This window comes from Asterias amurensis, chromosome 16 (assembly GCF_032118995.1).
Source record: "Asterias amurensis chromosome 16, ASM3211899v1".
Taxonomy (NCBI): Eukaryota; Metazoa; Echinodermata; class Asteroidea; order Forcipulatida; family Asteriidae; genus Asterias; species Asterias amurensis.
The window spans coordinates 3,179,160-3,198,903 of NC_092663.1; the positions used below are offsets into that span (position 1 = coordinate 3,179,160).

A 19,744-nucleotide genomic window follows, 5' to 3' on the forward strand; every position below is an offset into this window, starting at 1 on the left:
CATGCATTCATCGTGGTATCACCCAAATGAGTAAATTAAATTTGAATTAAATTTATTTGATAGAGGGGAAAAAAGAAAGCTAACATTGAAACGTCTGTCTGTTTGTGCACTAAAACCTGCCCCAGAAAACAATTAAGGGGAATTTGATTACATTGTCGGCTTATAGAGAATGCATGCTTTCTTCGAAGGTTAAGGCAAGATAACTCAGAAATAATTGTTTATGAGACATTGGGTTATCGTAGCAGAGAGTGTTATTGACCGGTTTCAGGCTAAATTTAAGTTCATTTTAAGGTCACTAAATTGGTTGGAGATGTTCACCTTGTTTACCATCATCACAAATAGTAAACAATAAAAAATAATATAATGATAATAAGCTAGCATTTACAGAGCGCCTTTTCCAGAAGTTACAGAGCACTAGGATGTGTCCCAGAAAATAATTGAAAATAAATTTGATTACGCAGTCGGCTTACAGAACGCATGCTTTGTTTGAAGGTTAAAGCAAGATAACTCGAAAATAATTGTTTATGAGACTTTGGTGTATTGAATCAGAGAGTATTAATACTTGGTTTCTAAGTTATTCAATTTGATGTTTTTCAATTTCATTTTAAGGTCATTAAAGCCATTGGACCCTTTCGGTCAACAGTATTGTCCAAGGCCCACACTTCGTGTATCACAACTTCTATATCAAATAACAAACCTGTGAAAATTTAGGCTCAATCGGTCTTTGGAGTCGGGAGAAAATAACGGGAAAACCCACCCTTGTATCCGCGCGTTTCGCCGTGTCATGACATGTGTTTAAAATAAATCTGTAATTCTCGTTAACGAGAATTGATATTGTTTTACTGTTTTCTCAGAAAGTAAAGCATTTCATGGAATAATATTGCAAGAGAATTATTTCACCACTACCTTCTGTAAACCCTGTAAGTTATTTGTAAATCTGTGAATTTTTTTTTTTTTTCTGTACCGAAAGGGTCCAATGGCTTTATAGAGGTTGAAGAGTTTTTCCTTGCTTATCATCATTACAAATAATAAACAATTAATAATATTATTATGATAATAAGCTGGCATTCATAGAGCGCTTTTTCCAGAAGTTGTAAAGCACTAGGATGTATCAAACACAACATTTAAAACAAAGCGGGCCCAAAATAAAAAACAAACTTCAGTTATTTGTTGAAAAATTCAAGTGAGATTGTTTTTCTGCAGCTATATCAGGAAGTTAATTCCACAGAGCTGGTCCCCCATTGGATCCAACTGTTTTTATTGACTTTTAATCAAAGGGGGCATTTCAGATAGAAATTGCACCATTTAAAAAATATTCCTGAAAATTTTGAGCAGTTTTGTCCATGTACAGGTAGGAAGAATATTCCGTAATCGAAACACACAATCTGAAAAGCGTTTCATGCAGAAACTTTTCTCGAAATGGTAATCTTTTGAACCCCTTTCTCTATATCACCATAATCCTTTGAAGGGAATTGTTGACAGACGAGTGCTTCCTATCAACAGGCATGCAACTTTTCCTCGGCTCAGCCGATTTCCTTGTTTTCTAATCTCAGTTTCACCATTCCAAATTGAAAAATACTATACAAAATCATTGAACTTTTGTAGTTTTCCTCTTTTTTTGGTGCAGTTACAGTTGCATGCCTGTACCAAGTAAGCTTTTATGGTCATTAATTTTTGGAGTAATTACCAAAGAAAGACTTTCCCTATAACAGTCACTATGCCTCTTGAAAGCCAATGGATAATGCAACAGAACCTTTGTTGACTAAGCCGATAATCAAACACGGTTGAGATGGGAACGGTAAACATATCGTTGTATGCCACCCTGGTAGTAAAGGTTGGACACCAGCTGTTCAACCATAGAGGGGTCCTTTCTCTAGTGTTAATGTTTTCTTGTTGACTTCCAGTCCGATATTTTGTCTTTAAAAGGGCAAGGCCACTTTCATTTTGCAAAGGGCACTTCCATTGGAAATCTTTAAAGGAACACGTTGCCTTGGATCGGTCGAGTTGGTCTTTGAAAAGCGTTTGTAACCGTTTTTTATAAAATGCATATGGGTAGAAAGATGTTGTAAAAGTAGAATACAATGATCCACACAAACACGCCTCGAAATTGCGTGGTTTTCCTTATACCTCGTCGACTAACACGTCGGCCATTTATGGGGGTCAAAATTTTGACTCCCATAAATGGCCGACCGTGTTAGTTCGCACAGTAGAAGGAAAACCACGCAATTTCGAGGCAAACTTGTGTGGATCATTGTATTCTACTTTTAAAACATCTTTCCAACCATATGCATTGTATACAAAACGGTTACAGACGCTTTTGTTTTGACCAACTCGTCCGATCCAAGGCAACGTGTTCCTTTAAAGTCTATGGGAAATTTGTTGAAGGGGCACCTAGCCCAAGACCAGGGCATTGAAGGCCAATATTAGGGCAACGAATGTTATGGCCTCCAGGCTCCCTGGCCACCATGTAATTCCAGGCTTGTATCAGGGCTCCAATGTTTGGGGGAAAACCCACAAGACTGCATGACTTGTAGAGCTAAGAGTACTGGACCGGGATTTGATTTAAAACCAGAATCAAAATGAGAAGAAATTAAAACCAGTGCCCCATTTCGTGAAGCTGCTTAAGCAGAAAATAAATTAATTCCTGCTAAGCAATAGTGAGTAGGATACCAATCACAAATTGTACAGGTGACATGGTGTTTTTGGCTGGTAACCTTATTCTGGTGGCATAATTTTGTTCTGCTTTAAAATAGCTTATTTTTCTATGAAATTTGGCCCAGGGACCAATTTCCCAGAGTTGCTTGAGCAGAAAATCTTGCGTGTACACTTTTTACTTTGTAGCAAAAATATGCAGGATACCAGTCACAGACTGTACAAGTGACATGCTACTTTGGCTGGTGACCTTATTCTGGTAAGCATTAAGTGATTGTGCTATAAGCATGAAATTTGGGCCAGGATGGCAGACTCTGTTTTTTTGCCTTGAATGCAAGTGTACAGCTTTCACTTTTTACTCTTTTTATCCGAACTGTCAGGAGGTCACATTAATATCTGATCCAATTTTCCTATTAACGGTAATACATTTTTTACGCCAATATACCCCCGTTCAATACGTGCCTGCACCTGCCCCATCATCATGATAATACCACGGGGTACGTGTCAATTTTTCATGTTCCGTCATGGCTCTTAACAAAACATGGCTACATTAAAACGGGATCGTGACCCGGATTCGTCAGTTTGGAAATTGATTTCTGAATAGGTCCGTGGTAGAAATTGAGAGATGGGCACACGTCTTAATCTATAAAAGAGGGTGTTTTACATGTAGGTTTAGCCGTCTCAAGTCAACAGAAATGCAGGGTTAAACTGCTGTCGGCAGGATTGTTTGCAGATTTTCGTAGTGCAAAAGACCCACTCCCTTTGGTTCCACAAATTTCATTCCCTCCTCCCAACCTCCCACAGAAAGAAAATGGAGAATCGGTGTTCAAATGTTGAACAATCATTAAAAAATAATAATGCTAATAATTTGCAGTTCTTAGCTTTTACACTCCGTTGTCTTGAAGCACAATTTCAGGCCTTGAAATAACCCACGACGCCCACAACATTTGCTGTGGTGCCCTATGCTTTTGCTGTGGTGCCCTTGGATTTTGTTGTGGTGCCCTTACATACTTAGATTTTTCTCATAGAGTGCCCCTTACAGTGTACCTGAGGAAAATTGCTGTGCCTCTTCAAAAGCAAAGTTCAAAACCTGCACTTTTGCACATTAAGTATAGATGCCCTTTCTTAATTATTATGTCCTTCTTCCATGTGACGGATATTAAACCAACATTTCCCCCACTTTTGTAAACGCAGCACTGAAAATTTTAAATCAGGAAAAACTGGCTCTTCAAAAATTCTATACCTCGCGTTGAGGGACTTCAGTCAACTTACTCCCTTTCGAGTAACTTTTCTTTCTGTTCTTCTTCCATTGACAGATAGTAAACCAATTTTTCCCCAACTTTAGTGAATGCATGAATGAAAATTTAAAATTGGCAAAAAAACGGGACCCTTCAAGAATTCTAGACCTTGCGTTTTGGGACTTGAGTCAACCTGTGGACGCACCTGAGCATTCATGGTAGAGTTGTAAATCAAGAGGGGGTTCGTACATTCAACTCATACTTCAACCGATCGCAGATGTCTGACGAATATCAATGACGCTTGATTTACGCAAAATGCTTATAACCTGCCGAGAATAACTAGTTTTGACGTCATTTAAACAGCAACGCTGCGCATCTTGCTCCAAAACTGTCCTGTTCAATTCATCAAATTCAGAAGCCTTCCAAAAAGTGATTTCTTCCTTGTATGTTTTTACCCATTGATACGCATGATTTTGTTAGCGTCAGTTTTGAAAATAAATTGCCCATGCCAACATCAGTGTTTTTAAAACAAAGTCGACGAGAGGAAGAGCCCTTTGAAACATTCAGGGAAAACAATGTAATACAAGAGAACCTTTGACTCGAGTGCGAGTCGTTTAAGACAATCGACGCTTCATCTGACGCATTGAGTTGACTCTTAGATAATAATTTCCAATGTCACCTCGGTCACTTCTGTAAAATATTCGCTGTCAAATGGAGTGTTTCGGTTAACAGTCATCCGAGAGGTAAAAACTCAGCCTGTTAATGTTTTTGTGGAGCACTGTGAATACGTTAACTGTGAAGTGTAAATTAATCACACGTTTTTTACCTTGGATGAAAGGGTGATCTCTGCCAATGGCTTTCACGACTTGCTGCTGTGTGTCGTTGACGTAAACCTGTATAACTGCTGACGTGCTTTATGCCCTACTTGTTGTAAATATAAAAGTGCTTTATGAGCGATCTATTCTCTTACAGTATCTGACATGGCTAGTAAGAGTTTGATTGATTTGAATAGTGAAAAAGATGTATCCCATGCATGTACATGTACTAGCGAGAGCTCAATTTTTTTATTTTAATATTCACAGGATTGAAGGGTTTTTAGTTCAAAATTTGTACTGGACCAGAAGGTATTTTACAAGACCAGAGTTTTAAAGGAACGTTACACGATTGGTAAGAAACTAAAATCGTGAAGATCACAGATTTACATAAAACTTACACGGTAAGTGATGATGATGATGATAGTTGAAAATATCCCTTGAAATATTTCTGTCTGAAATGTCATATTTGATGAGAAATGAATAGTCTAACTTCTTGTTTGGAGTTTATTGCTCGGTGAGCATTTCAATCATTTTTATTTTGGCATCGATGCAGTGCAAAATTTGTAATTGGTTTTGCACTATTCTCTTGTGACCCAGACAGCCGATCGATCTTGAACTTCTACAGGTTTGTCAGTTTATGTATGTGGTGGATTACATAAAGTGCGCACACTGCCAACAACTGTTTTGTTAGTAAAAACCAATTCTGTAATGTTCCTTTAGCAAAGATTTTACACAATGAGGTAGCCTATTAACAAATAAAAATAAACAAAAAATAAAAAGAAGCAATGAAAATGATTTTTCAGTTTGTTACAAATCCTTACAGTGAGAACCTTAGAGCCAGTCTGAGTGAGCTTCTTAGCACAGAAAGAATTGCTAAGCAAAACAGGTTACCAGCCAAAAAATACATTGTAGTGTACATTAGTTGTGACTATACCCCTGTTAATTTGTGCTAAGCAAATACACTTTTCCTGCTTACCAAGTTGCGCCCTACATGTATAACCCCATCAACCTTGTAGATGATTGTCTATAACAGCAATGATGTTATTCCGTTGCTAGGCAAAGTTCAATGTACACAATTGACGTCGGTAACCACAATTTGATTTTTTTTTTTTACACCAGAGTTTTTGTTGAAGCCATCGCTTTTGTGCATAGATTATTACTGTTTATGATCAAGTGGAATGACCGTGAATAAAATAAGATCTCCTGCAGTTTAATTAAAAAGAAAAAAAGAGGAAATTCCACCAAATGATTGCGGCAACTCAAAGAAATTTGAATAATGGAACATAGCCGTAGGCTACCAATTATAAAACCTTGATAAATATTTGGAAAGCTTGTTAAATTATATATAAATTTGAGGGAACGAAAATGTTCGCCTTCAATTAAAGAGTTTAACGCTTCCCTGAAAATATAACTTCATAATCGGAGCAGTCTATTTGATGTGAAAGGTATTAAAGGCACTGGACACCTTTGGTAATTGCCAAAAACCAGTCTTCTCATTTGGTGTATCTCAACATATATGCATAAAATGCATGTTTTATGTTTAATGACTATTTTTAAAATGAATTTTTATGTTAGCTTTATTGTTTTAGGACCAAAGGTATATTTTGCCTGTAAACGTAGGGTCATACTTGTACGTAGATTGGTCATGTTGGTAACTCCAGCAATTAAAGACAGTGGACACTATTGGTAGTTGTCAAAGACTAGCCTTCACAGTTGGTGTATCTCAACATTATATGCATAAAATAATAAACCTGTGAAAATTTGAGCTCAATCGGTCATCTAACTTGCGAGATAATAATGAAAGAAAAAAAACACTCTTGTCCCTTGAAGTTGTGTGCGTTTAGATGGTGTCTCAGATTCAAATGATTTCGAATTCTAAACCAGAGGTCTTGAAATCAAATTTTGTGGAAAATTACTTCTTTCTCAAAAACTATGGCACTTCAGAGGGAGCCGTTTCTCACAATGTTTGATACCATCAACCTCTCCCATTACTCGTCCCCAAGAAAGGTTTCATGCTAATGATATATTTTGAGAAATTGCCAATAGTGTCCACTGCCCTTAATGACCATGAAACCTTACTTTGCAGCTACTGATAATAAAAACTATTCTGAGAAAAGATTCCATTCGAAACAATATAGTTGCGGATAATTTTTCACTCGGAATCTTTTGATCTGAGACACGATTTATGCATGAGTCATTTCTTGGATTTCTGCGAGGGTAGATTTGATTGAAATGGTGATCAGTTTCCACACGTTGTAAGGGGAGACAGATTGTAGAGCTGAACATGTGATCATCTTACCCTTTGGTTGCATAATTATCTTTCAATCAGAAAAGAAAAAGGAAAAGGAAAGCAGGAGAAAAATTATTTGTTTGTATTTAGGGATCAAAGAAGGACTACTTGCCATACAGAGTCCAGTAATTTACAATGGAAACTACAAACTGTAAATCTGCAGACTGGATAGCATGTTTGTTTGGGTATTTGTTGGGGTTTTCGTTTTTGTTTTGTTTTTTTGTTCTGGGATGTTTGTGACATGAAGACTTTCTGAAAAACACAGAGCACACAGTTCTATATAAATGCAAGGTTGGGTTTTTTTTTCATTACTTTTTTGCAACTACATCACATGTACTGCATCTCTTTGGAACTCCTTACATGGGGCCATTTTCATAGAGCTGCTAAGCATACAAATTTGCTTTAGCATGAAATTGTTCCCTTGATAAAAACAGGATTACCAACCAAATCTCCATGTGCTTTTCAGGATGAGCAAACAACAGCTGAATACCAGTAACAAGCAATATGCAACAAATGAAAACTTGGTTGGTAATCCTGTTTTTATCAAGGAAGAAATTTTATGCTTTGCAAATTTTTGTGCTCCATGAAATTGGGCCCAGGTGCATGTTTCCCTCCATCCTACAATTTAGACCATTTTAAGAGGAATAACAATACCTTAATGTGCCTTCAGCTCCCCTGAGTTATTTTGTTCACATTTAGTAAATCTACATTGTAATCCTTTTATAGTCCCTTACAATTAGTGGTTTTTAGCCTTTTTGGGGTGTACCTACTTACCCTCCCCCCCCCCCAAAAAAAAAAAAAAAAAAAATAGTATAACATGCCTTTAAAAAAAAAATTGTTACAACATTTTGAAAGCCTGCTAATGTGATGAAACATAAGTTGTCTCTTTTGTGTGTGTGCGTTTCCAGTCCGGTTCAATTCTACCTCGTTATTTTGATACGCGCGGATCATGTCTCCTTGAGGGCTATGTAAATAGATCTATCAAAACAAACATGTACTGCTTGTTAATAAATATTGAACGTGATAAATTGGAGATTTATGTAAACTGTTTGGAACACGCGGAGACCTTTGGTTCCGATTCAACGGGGATTGTGCAACGATCGTCTAAAATGTCAAGGTGATTTAGAAAGTGCAATGTTTTTCATATCGCAGGGCTTGAAATTGGGAGAAAAAAAATCACAAGACTGATGATGAGCTTGTAGATCAAAATGTTTACTGGATCAACATTTTTTTGTGCAAGACCAGAATCAAAATGAGAAAAAGAACTCTGTTCCTGGCAACATACTGGTACTCAATTTTATAAATGTTAAAATTGCATCGGGTTTGCAGTACCCGCTGCTAAAATGTAGGATTCCAACTGCTTCCAGCTACTGGGCAATCTCGGTAGTCCAGTTGGTAAGACACTGCTCTGAGTTCCGCGGGGGTCGTGGGTTTGGGTCCTGCCCGAGTGTTGTGGCGGTGATTTTTTTCACAGACATCGGTGTATAAAATAAACAGTTCGCATTTCAGTGTTTTGATTTGGGAAACAATTGCACTGATACATTTATCAAAATGACTGAAGATTTATCTCGTCTCTTGCGGTAAACATTACACATTTTTATCTGAAAAGCACCTTTTTTGTTTTCTTTTTGTAAATCACCTTCAAAATTTCATCAGAAATGCACAGGGGAAAGTTTCTTACCAGTTCTCATGCACACCCAAAACGAGTGCCAGTCTGCAACCGGATCCCCATAATAATAATAATAATATTAATAATAATAATAATAATAATAGTAATAATACTAATAATGAAAATAAATTCTACAAACAGGCCTATGCAAACCCTCCCAAAGCAAATGCCCCCTGGTCTGTGTTCAAGCTTCAGTACGAGGACAATATTAAGCTAGGACTCCATAAAAGTAATTGCTGAATAGTCACTGAATACCATTCAATGACATTCAAATAAGTGTGAATACACTTCAGTTCATATTTCTTTCATGAAAGTCTAATGATCTAACGATGGCTGCGGTAGAATTTATTAATAATACAAAGTTAACAATGAGTTCTTTGAGGAGCGTTTATCAATTACAGCTATTGACTATAGATTTCAGACCAAAATATTTTCCCTTTTTTTGTCTAGCTTTTTAAAATGATCACACATTTTCAAAGAGGGGCTTCAATGGGGCTTGAATTTGAGGAAGAATTCGTGTGGCTCAAAATGTGTACTGGGCAAAAATTTCTTAGACAAAGCCAGAATCAAAATGAGAGAGGCTTCCTGACCAAGTTTACATTGTATTTACGTTGGCTGAAACTTTCACATGTGACTCTTATTGTACCGTTTAGTATAAATTTGCCTTTAAATCAGCATTGTGGAAAAAACCCAATCTGTGACTACCTTTTTGATTAAACTGATGAGAGGAACGGATCACAATGAAGACCATTTCATACTAGTTCATACTGGTTCAAACTGGATCAGACTAATTCATACTTGTTCATACTTGTTCATCCTAGTTTATACTGGTTCATACTGGTTCATACTGGTTCATCCTGGTTTATACTGGTTTATACTGGTTCATCCTAGTTTATTTTGGTTCATACTGGTTCATTCTGGTTCTTACTGACCTGTTCATAAATCACAAATCACAATTGGCAGCGGTTGAGCTGTGCTCAACTCCTGCAAAACATGCACAGCGAAAACAGAGCTGTGGCGCAAAATTAACTTCGTACTAATCAGCGGGCTTATGTGTGCATGCACATGTACCCCATGGTACTATGCAGGCTTTGAATTTCGCTTTTGAAGGGGCACAGCAGTTTTGCTCTGGTGCGGGGCACCTCTATGAGGAAAATTTCAATTTGTTTGCAAAGGGCACCACAGCAAAAGCACAGGACACCATGGCAAACATGGCAAAAGCACAGGGCACCACAGCAACTGATGTGGGTGCTGTGGATTAATTTGATGTCCGGTGCAAGTAACTCGGCTCCAAACCAATATGTTTTCTGTGAAATCTGTAAGGTCAGAAGCCTCGTCAAATTGAGTCGGGTCTTTCGAATTTCTGTAGGATCTGTAAAGTTTCCTCCCCTAGGCATGATAACACTCCACAAGTTGTTTCTGATCCAACGATATTCTCAAATTACTATGTATACTGCTCCTTCAGCTCAAATTCCCTCCTACTCGGCAAATAGTGGGTTGAGATAACAATCCTTGAACATTATGTGGATGCTGCTAGTGTCACATTAAACGGCAATCACTCTGAGCAGTATTTTATGTGGTAATTTCAGTAGAATCTGCACTCAAACACAAATTTTGCAGTCTCAGTTTCACTGAAATCGAAATGTCTTTTTATTTTATCAGGTTTTATTTTTTACTTAGAGGAACACGTTGCCTTGGATCGGTCGAGTTGGTCTTTGAAAAGCGTTCTGTAACCGTTTGTTGTAAAATGTATATGGTTAGAAAGATATTGTAAAAGTAGAATACAATGATCTACACAAATATGCCCCGAAATTGCGTGTCTTTTTTTTTTACCCTGTCGACTAACACGGTCGGCCATTTATGAGAGTCAAAATTTTGACTCGCATAAATGGCCGACCGTGATAGTTCGCGACGTAAAAAAAGAAAAACCGTGCAGTTTCGAGTGATACTTGTGTGGATCATTATATTCTACTTTTAAAACATCTTTCTAACCATATGCATTTTATAACAAACTGTTTCAAATACTTTTAATAGACCAACTCGTCCGATCCAAGGCAACGTGTTCCTTTAAGGTTTTGTAGATTTACTTTTAGAGAGATCTTGAATTGCAATTTAGTATAATCCTTTTTTGTTTGGAAAAACATTAGACTGCAGGACTAAAATTACTGGACTCTGGCTAGTGGTCGTGTGAATATTATAAGCCCTTTATCTTGTAGGCATTATTGGAGGTCTCCACTAGTTGCGTGGGATTCAAACCCACGATATTTGCATTGCTAGACACCGACCTAGCCCGATGGCAGTTCAAATCCACTGCAGCAACCATTTAATGTAAATTTTTGCATCGGGGATAAAGAATATAATTTGGTTTTTACCCTACTCCGATATAATTAAGCACTGTATACTCAGTACTTTTCCTGAATCCTGGTCATCGGTGTATGGGTAAAAAATAAAAAATAAAAAATCATATTTCTGCATCAATCAAGGAAAATGTAGTCATACTGAGGTCACTGAAATGTTAAAAATTAAGAATTATTTATATTTTCTGTTTCAGATTCTTGCTAATCTGTTCATCTTCGTTTGCGGCAACCTTGCTGGTGTCTTCACACATTACCCAACGGAAGCAGCACAGAGACAGGCATTCCTAGAGACAAGGAGGTGTATAGAGGCCAGACTCACCACACAAAGAGAAAATCAAGAACAGGTACGGACAATTCTCTTTCTTCTGATGTCTGGATTTTTTATTGTTCTTGCTAATTTGTCCTTGTACTGTCCCCGTTTGTAAGTAGGTGGATGTCTTGTTGATCCCAGATCTTGCTGGTGAACGAGCCTTTTCATTTTTCTCCCTGCATTGTCTCCGTTCTTCTCAAAGTGATGTCTTGAAATTCCTAGATCTCAAATCCGGGCTGGTGACCGAGTCTTTTCATTGTTGTCCCTGCATTGTTCTCGTACAGTTTCCGGTCATCTCGAGGTGATTGTCTTGATGTTCACAGATCTCGCATCCGGGCTGGTGACCAAGCCTTTTTATTGTTCTCCCTGTATTGTCTCTAGGTGATTGTTTGGATGTTCCCAGAGGCCAATTTCATAGAGCTGCTTAGGCAGAAAATTGCATTACAATTTGCTGCTAAGCAGAAATGAGCGGGATACCAGTCACAAATTGTACATGTGACATGGTAGTTTAGTTGGTTACCTTATTCTGGTGCGCATAATTTTGTTGTTCTTAGCTACTTTTTGTGCTTAAGCGGCTCTTTGAAATTTGGCCCAGATCTCAAATGCAGGCTTGTGACTGAGCTTTGACTGCCAACAAACATGTAGGGCTAGATAGCTCAGCTGGTAGAGCACTGGCCTGTTAATCCACAGGTCGTTGGTTCGAATCCGCTTTATAGTCAATCTCTCTTTGTTCAACCCAAACATTTACTTCACCAACTTCTGCCACCTGATTGCTGCTTGTCCAAAAAGAGAAAGTCTCTAAAGCACTACCCTCTATTACGACCCCCCCCCCTCTCTCCCCTCTGGCTTCCCCCATCCTCTCTCTTCCAAAGAAAAGTAAAAAGAGCAAGAGGATAAGTTGATTGCATCTGGAGAATTCCCCAAGGGCCTGAGTATCATGCCAGTGTTCCTTCCACCCACCGGTTCAGAGAGTTATTCTGCACTGCGAAGCAGAAACCACTGTACATTGTGCCACATTCACAAGGAATTTACTTAGTGCAGCACCACTGCGCTGCAGGCCGCTTTGCTGACTTCATAAAGCCACAACACACACAGGCAATTGCCTTCATTGCCCCTGGTCAGTGCCTTGGTGCCCCTTGAATTGCTCCAATACAAATGTACATCGTCAACAGAAATCGCTGTACATTGTGCCACATTCAAGAGGATTTATTTAGTGCAGCACCATCGCGCTGCTGCCCGCTCTGCTGTTTTGACTTCATAAAGCCACAACACACACACAGGCAATTGCCTTCATTGCCCCTGGTCATCGCCTTGGTGCCCATTGAAATGCTCCAATACAAATGTACATCATCGGCAGAAACCGCTGTACACCGGCCACATTCAAGGGAATGTATTTAGTGCAGCACCACTGCGCTGCTGCCCGCTTTGCTGTTTCGACTTTGAAAAGCCCAAATACACACATCAGTGTTGGTACCTTCACAAAGCACTTGCCTTCATTGCTCCTAGTCATTTGCCTTGGTACACCTTGAACTGCTTCAATAGAAATGCATGCTATCTGAGACAAACTGCCTTGCCCAAATACCTGGGACAATGTACATGTACTATACAGTCATACAACAGCAAAGGGTCTGGGCCCAATTTCATGGATGCCTACTGCCGAATTCCGTGCTTATGGCCACTATTCTCTACTTACTGAGCAAACGTCGCGTTTCTGCGTGACCTGTGTCAGCGGAGAATCTCTGGTAACGTGGAGTACGCACACGCACAAGTTTATTTTAGTAGTCAATACACACATCACGCAGTGAATAAATCATTCATGACAAGTAACTTTGTAATTTTTACGGGGAAAAATAGAGTATTTTAGAGATTAGAGATAATAGAGATTTTTATAATTGCAAGATGCAAATAATGCCAACTCTTCATTCCTGACAAGAAAAAGGACAAGTAACTCTGTAACTTTTCTGGAAAAAAGGGAGCAAGTTCTCCCAAATTGCAAGATGCAAATTTTGCCATCTCTTCATTCCTGACAGGAAAAAGGACAAGTAGGTTAAACTTTGTAACTTTTCCGGGGAAAAAAAGAGTTGAAATCTCTCTAATTGCAAGATGCAAGTGTTGTCATCTCGTCATTCCTGACAAGAAAAAGGACGAGTAACTCTGTAACTTTTCAGAAAAGATTTAAAAAAAGGGAGAGCAGAGAACAAAGAGTAATTTGATGTGGCTTTGAGTGACATTAAGAGCAGAGTCAATGTCGGCAGTTCTCCTCTATAGTCCCAGTCAACAAAAATCAGTCAAGAGATGCCAGGTGTTGAGCTTTTATTACCCACCTCCCGTCTCTAGATATTGACGATCCTCTCCGCTAACTTCCAGTCGGGCTTATCCCCTACTCCCCTTGATCGAAACTCTTCGATTGGAACCAGCACCCCTGAGACCCTCCACGAATGCAAACACTCCGTCTTGAATAATCCACAACCGATGCGTGGCGCCGTCACGCCGGCGGGACAGGCTACCCTTCGACAGAAGGCACCCTCCTCCCTGTTGAAATCGTTGAAATCCCTCACCGCGCTGCGAAACACGAGCTGCGTAAAGTTTCCACGGCACGCCGTGGTGTACTCAAACAGATGTGGGAATTGTTTATGACGGAGCAACTGTTTACTTTTTCGCTGGGATTTTTTGATAGGGTTGAGAACCTGGAGACGCATATTCATGTTCGGTGTCATTTTTCCCCCCTCGTCCGTCAGGTCATAATTTCTGTCGCCGTGTGTGGGGGGAGAGAACGGCAAACATGGAGTTACGGACGCTTGTAGAATCAGTCCCGATGGGTGCTCTGGAGAGGGTTGCGTTACAGCCTGTGGAGCCGCGGACGGAGTCAAGTAGATGAAAACTTGTCTGCTAATTAATACCAGATATCCTGAGTCTATTTGGCTTTTGAATTAGCTAAATTAGGGATGATGGTGGATGCATTTACATGACACTCTGACAAGAAAGGATTCGGGGGGGGGGGTGTACAATGTCTCTCTGATTTTCCCTCACATGTTGAAACCAGCTGCACATAAATCACCATTACATTAAGAAGTACAAGTCAACCCATTTTTTCACTATGTAAATTTCAATTTAAACACTTAAAAAGAGAGGGTGTTCGCCCTGGTTAGTGGACACTATTGGTAATTACTAAAAATAACTATTAACGATTAATGGGGAGAGGTTGCTATTATAAAACATTGTGAGAAACGGCTCCCTCTGAAGTAATGTAGTTTTCGCGAAAGAAGTAATTTTCCACAAATTTGATTTGGAGACCTCAGATTTACAATTTGAGGTCTCGAAATCAAGCATCTTAAAGCACACAACTTCTTGTGACAAGGGTGTTTTTTCTTTCATTAATATTTCGCAACCTCGACGACCGATTGAGCTCAAACTTCACAGGTTTGTTATTTTATGCGCATGTTGGGATACACCAAGTGAGAAGACTGGTCTTTTACAATTACCAATAGTGCCCAGTGTCTTTTAGTGCTGGATTGGTGTTCCTGAACTTACCTCCCAAAGTATACTGGAGGAAAAAAGTAAAAAGCCACAAAAAAGTAAAAAGCCACTTCAGTATCTAATCAGGAGTGGAAAGGAATGAGGCACTTTGTGTATGGATCATTAGGCCAGGGCCATCGAGCAAATAATCAACCCCTAGGCGTCATAACATGTCCCTATCAAATGGTCATTTATTCTGGTCAGATGCAGCTATTGACCAGTCAACCTGGGTTTCCTACGGACCTGGTCATGCAGTCATGATTGGGGGGGGGGGTGGCTGGTGTCATCATCCTGGTTCTTGTTGATGTACTTTTTTTTCTCACGTTCATTGATTTTTTTCTTCGTTCTCTGCCATTCTTATGTTTTCGGCATTGATCAAATTATTATGCCATTTCAATGCTGGGTTTATTTTATAGGAATTGAAAAGGAGAAAATAAGATTATAGCTTGGGGTTGAGCAGAATAGGAATGTACTGATAATAATATTAGACTTGAGAAAATATAATTAGCTGATTGCAAACTGCTTACCAACTAAAAGGACCTAAGGTATCAACTAAAAATAGTTAGTGGCCCGATGGTTCAACCCCCATCCTGGTTATTGTGGATGTACTCTTTTTTTTTTTTTCCCTTCTTTTTTCGTTCATTGATTTTCCGTTCTCTACCATTCTTGTTTTCCACGTTGATCAAATCACTATGCCATTTCAATGCTGGCTTATTTTAGAGGAATTGAAAACGAGAAAATAGAATTAGCTATTGCGACCTGCCTGCCAACCAAAAGAATGCAAAGAAAAAGTCAGTGGTTTGAGGTTTCAACGCTAGCAGAGTCTTTCTCGAAGGCTTCATTTTAGCTTTCGAGAGAGACTCCGTTAGTGTTACGACCGGGAATCGAACCCACACTCTGCTGAACGGAATAAGCAAATGTTAATTGTGAAAGACCAGTCTTCTCACTTGGTGTATCTCAACATATGCATAAAATAACAAACATGTGAACATTTGAGCGCAATTGGTCTTCGAAGTTGCGAGATAATAACAAAAGAAAAAACACCCTTGTCACACAAAGTTGTGGTTGATTTTGAGACCTCAAATTCTAAATCTGAGGTCTCGAAATCAAATTCGTGTCACTTCAGAGGGAGCCGTTTCTCACAATGTTTTATACTATCAACCTCTCCCCATTACTCATCACCAAGTAAGGTTTTATGCTTATGATTATTATGAGTAATTTTTTCCAATAGTGTCCACTGCCTTAAAAAGGGAACTCAAACAAAAACGCGCACTGAAAGAGGTAAAAGCTCAAAGAGCGTGGATGGACCCTGAGAAATTATGCCAACAGCTGTGTTCTTGTCACCTAAATCAGGGCGATATTAATTAGACCATAGAGGTAGCATGATTAGACTGAAGAGCAAGACATTTCCCTGTCTCCAGAGACACCTGTCTTCATCCTTCAAAGAAAAAAAAAAAAACCTAGGGCTGATTCTTTGCCATAAAGGCATGTGAGGATTGTGGCTTCACTTCAAGCAATAATGTTTTGTTTTTTTCCATACAAATTTTGTACAAAACCCTTTAAAGTTCATTTATAAAAGGTCCCCTTTACTTAAGGAAAACGACCTTGCCCTTAAAGGCACTGGACACTATTGGTAATTACTCAAAATAATTTTTAGCATAAAAACTTACTTTGTAACGAGCAATGGTGAGCTGTTGATAGTATAAAACATTGTGAGAAACTGTTCCCTTTGAAGTAACATAGTTTTTTAGAAAGAAGTATTTTCCCACTTAAATAAAAAAAATTGAGTTGATTTGGAGACCTCAGCTGAGGTCTCGAAATCAAGCATCTGAAAGCACAAAACTTTGTGTGACAATGGTGTTTATTCTTTTATTATTATCTCGCAACTTCGATGACCACTTGAGCTCAAATTTTCACAGGTTTGTTATTTTATGCATATGTTGAGATACACCAAGTGAGAAGACTGGACTTTGACAATTACCTATAGTGTCTATTGTCTTTAAACACGATAACTATTACAGAGTACAGGTGTTCCAACCTAACATTGCATTTTACAACCTTGTTTATTTTTCACTGTTGTCACTCTAACAAGATCAAGGCAAAACAAACACACACACACAACAAAAACCCAGCAGAACTCCTTGAAACTCTCTCCCCTGGAAACATGAGCAGAGGCCCTGGGAATGTGGTGAGTTCATGTTGCACTTCAGTCCAACAAACCCAGATTGGAAGTAAACGTTCAAGAGATCTCGGAGTGGTGTCGTTTGCCTCAAGAACCGTGTCAATTGGGGACGAGAGCACTCCCATCTCTGGGTTTCACCTGTACTTGACACAAGTCCTGCAACCTGGTCCTGTGTTGGATTTGTTAACTCCATGGGCATATTGGTGCCACCACAGAGGATCTGGTTGCCAACCCTTTCGCCTTTTCTTCAAACCGGAACTGACTAGATTAATCCAGTTAGGAAAAGTGCAGACTCCATGGATGTTTTCTGCTCTCATCAGAAACTGTACTCACCGGAACTGACCAGTTTACTTGTCTATAAATTTCAGATGTATTAGCTCCATTGGCATATTGGTGCAACCACTGCGGATCTGGTTCCCATCCTTTCTTCAAACTGGAACTGACTAGATTAATCCAGTTAGGAAAAGTGCAGCCCCCATGGATGTTGTCTTTTGTCAGTTGTCACCAGAACCCACCAGAACCCGTTCTCACTGGAACTGACCAGTTTAAATGTACTTTGTCTGTACATGTAAAACAAGTTTCTGATGTGCAAATTCCATGGGCATATTGGTTCAATCACTGCAGATCTGGTTCCTGACCTGTCAGCCATTCTTCAAACCAGAACTGACTAGATTAATTCAGTAAGGAAAAGTGCAGTTCTACATAGACATTGTTTCTATTTTGTCTGCCTGAACTGACCAGTTTACTTTGTCTATAACAAGTTTCAGATACAAGATCCATTTGCATACTGACTGGTGCCACCTTTAAGGGTCTGGTTCCAACCCTTCCGCCCTTTTTTCAGACCGGAACTGACTAGATTAATCCAGCTAGGGAAAGTGTAGTCGCCATAGATGTTGACGTCTGTTCTCTCAGGAACCTGTTCTCACCGGAACTAACCGGTTTTCTTTTATATAACAAATTTCAGATGTACAAGCTCCATTGGCATACCTGCACTTTAGGGATCTAGTAACCCAGATCTGTCCATCCGTCTAAACCAGATTTGATTGGTTTACTCCAGTTATAACCGGTTTAAAATAGAAATAGGCGGATTTGGTTCCCTTATCTTGTTGCTTACGGGAACTAACCGTGGTTTGTTTGTCTCAATCTTTCAATCGATTTTGTGCAAAATTCGGAAATCCATAGATGGTGGCTGAGAAGCAGTTGAAAACTAGAGGTTAGTGAGAGCTAACTGATACTTTTTAGGTACAAACAATCAAACAAGCAAGCAAACACAACCCCCCCCCCAAAAAAAATAAAATAAAAATAAAACAATATGCAGCTCTGTGTTGCAGTCACTGTGTGGTAATTACTTTGTTCTCTACACTTCAAGATCATATTCTTCAACACTGTAAAAGTTCACAAAGTGTTGAAAACCCTGCCTTACGTTCCCAGTTGTCGATTTCACCAAACTCTTCCTAACTTAAGATTAATCTTAGGACTTAGGACAGGTTCAGTTCTGTATCCAAACACTTCCTATGTAATTTTAACTCACCCCAGAAAACGCCAAACCGACAAACTAAGTAACACCTCAACACGTCCAACAAACAACCCAACAAACAAACACCCCCAACAAACAAACCAAACAACAGCTGTGTACCTTGAAATACCTGAAAAGTGTGAATCTAACAGTTTCAGGAAACAATCAGGAAAAGAATTGCATAAATACATGTCCGGGGGGGGGGGGGGGGGGGTATAATTGAATACTCCCACAAGTTGACACTTATGAATAAAAAGTCATGCACTTTATCCCAAGCAGAAACAGAAGGTAGACTTTCAGGTAGAATTTCAGGGGCAAGGTCGAGGAGAAAGATTGAAAGAGACTGTGGGGGAAATTGCAGTACGTCTCCGTTAACCTCTCACCCTGGCTTGATAATTTCATTTACTCAAGCAACCACATCCCCTTTCTCCCTAATCGTGTTCCGTGAGATTCTGTGTGTGGCCTTAATACAATCAAGCTCCGATAATGGTCGAACTGTTCCCGTTTTGTTTCCGTGACAACCCGGCTCTTTCCTGATCATCAGGGGATGATGACGTCATCGGGAGATGGGGGATGATGTAGACGGGTTACCAGTGATATCATCAGTGGTATCTAAGCCTTACTTGACTGGTGACCTACATGTACTTGTTTGATAACAATCAATCTCCATCTGTAATCGGCCCGATACCTACATGTAGTTGGTTCACTAGCTCTGGACCCAATTTTATGGAGATGTGTAAGCAAAACAAAATATTGCTTAACAGTTTTCTGCTCAGCAGATATGAGCATCATTGTGTTTTGGCTGGTAACCGTATTCCGTTGAACATAATTATTTTATGCTTTAGCTGTCTTTTGTGCTTAAGCAGTTCTATGATATTGATTGCTAACTCTTGTGATATCATCAATTCAGAATTCATTGATTCTGAAAACCTATTTTGGAGAAAGAGAATGGGAGAAAAAGAGAGAGAAAAAACATGTTTACCAGTGGTCAACCTCATTGTGTCTAACATAATTCATCGATTCTGAAAACCTACTTTGCATAATTCTCAACCTTGCTAAGAGGATTGCGAGAAAAAAAGAGGGAAAAAAAAAAGAGAGAAAAAAAAAGAGGAAAAAACCCAAAAACAAAACAAAACAGGAATACAGTTTGTCAACCTCATTGTGTCTATACAGAATTCATCATAACATTACTGGTTCCT

The 19,744-nt window shown here is 39.1% G+C and overlaps 1 protein-coding gene across 2 annotated transcripts in view; it reads left to right on the forward strand.

The window, feature by feature from the left end:
- The window catches only part of LOC139949297 (adenylate cyclase type 6-like), a 149,898-nt gene that overhangs the window by 44,089 nt on the left and 86,065 nt on the right, over positions 1-19,744 (forward strand). For both annotated transcript variants that reach the window (XM_071947711.1, XM_071947712.1), the window contains exon 3: positions 11,216-11,365. In XM_071947711.1, coding sequence (XP_071803812.1) covers positions 11,216-11,365 — 150 coding nt within the window. The remainder of the gene's footprint in view (positions 1-11,215; positions 11,366-19,744) is intronic.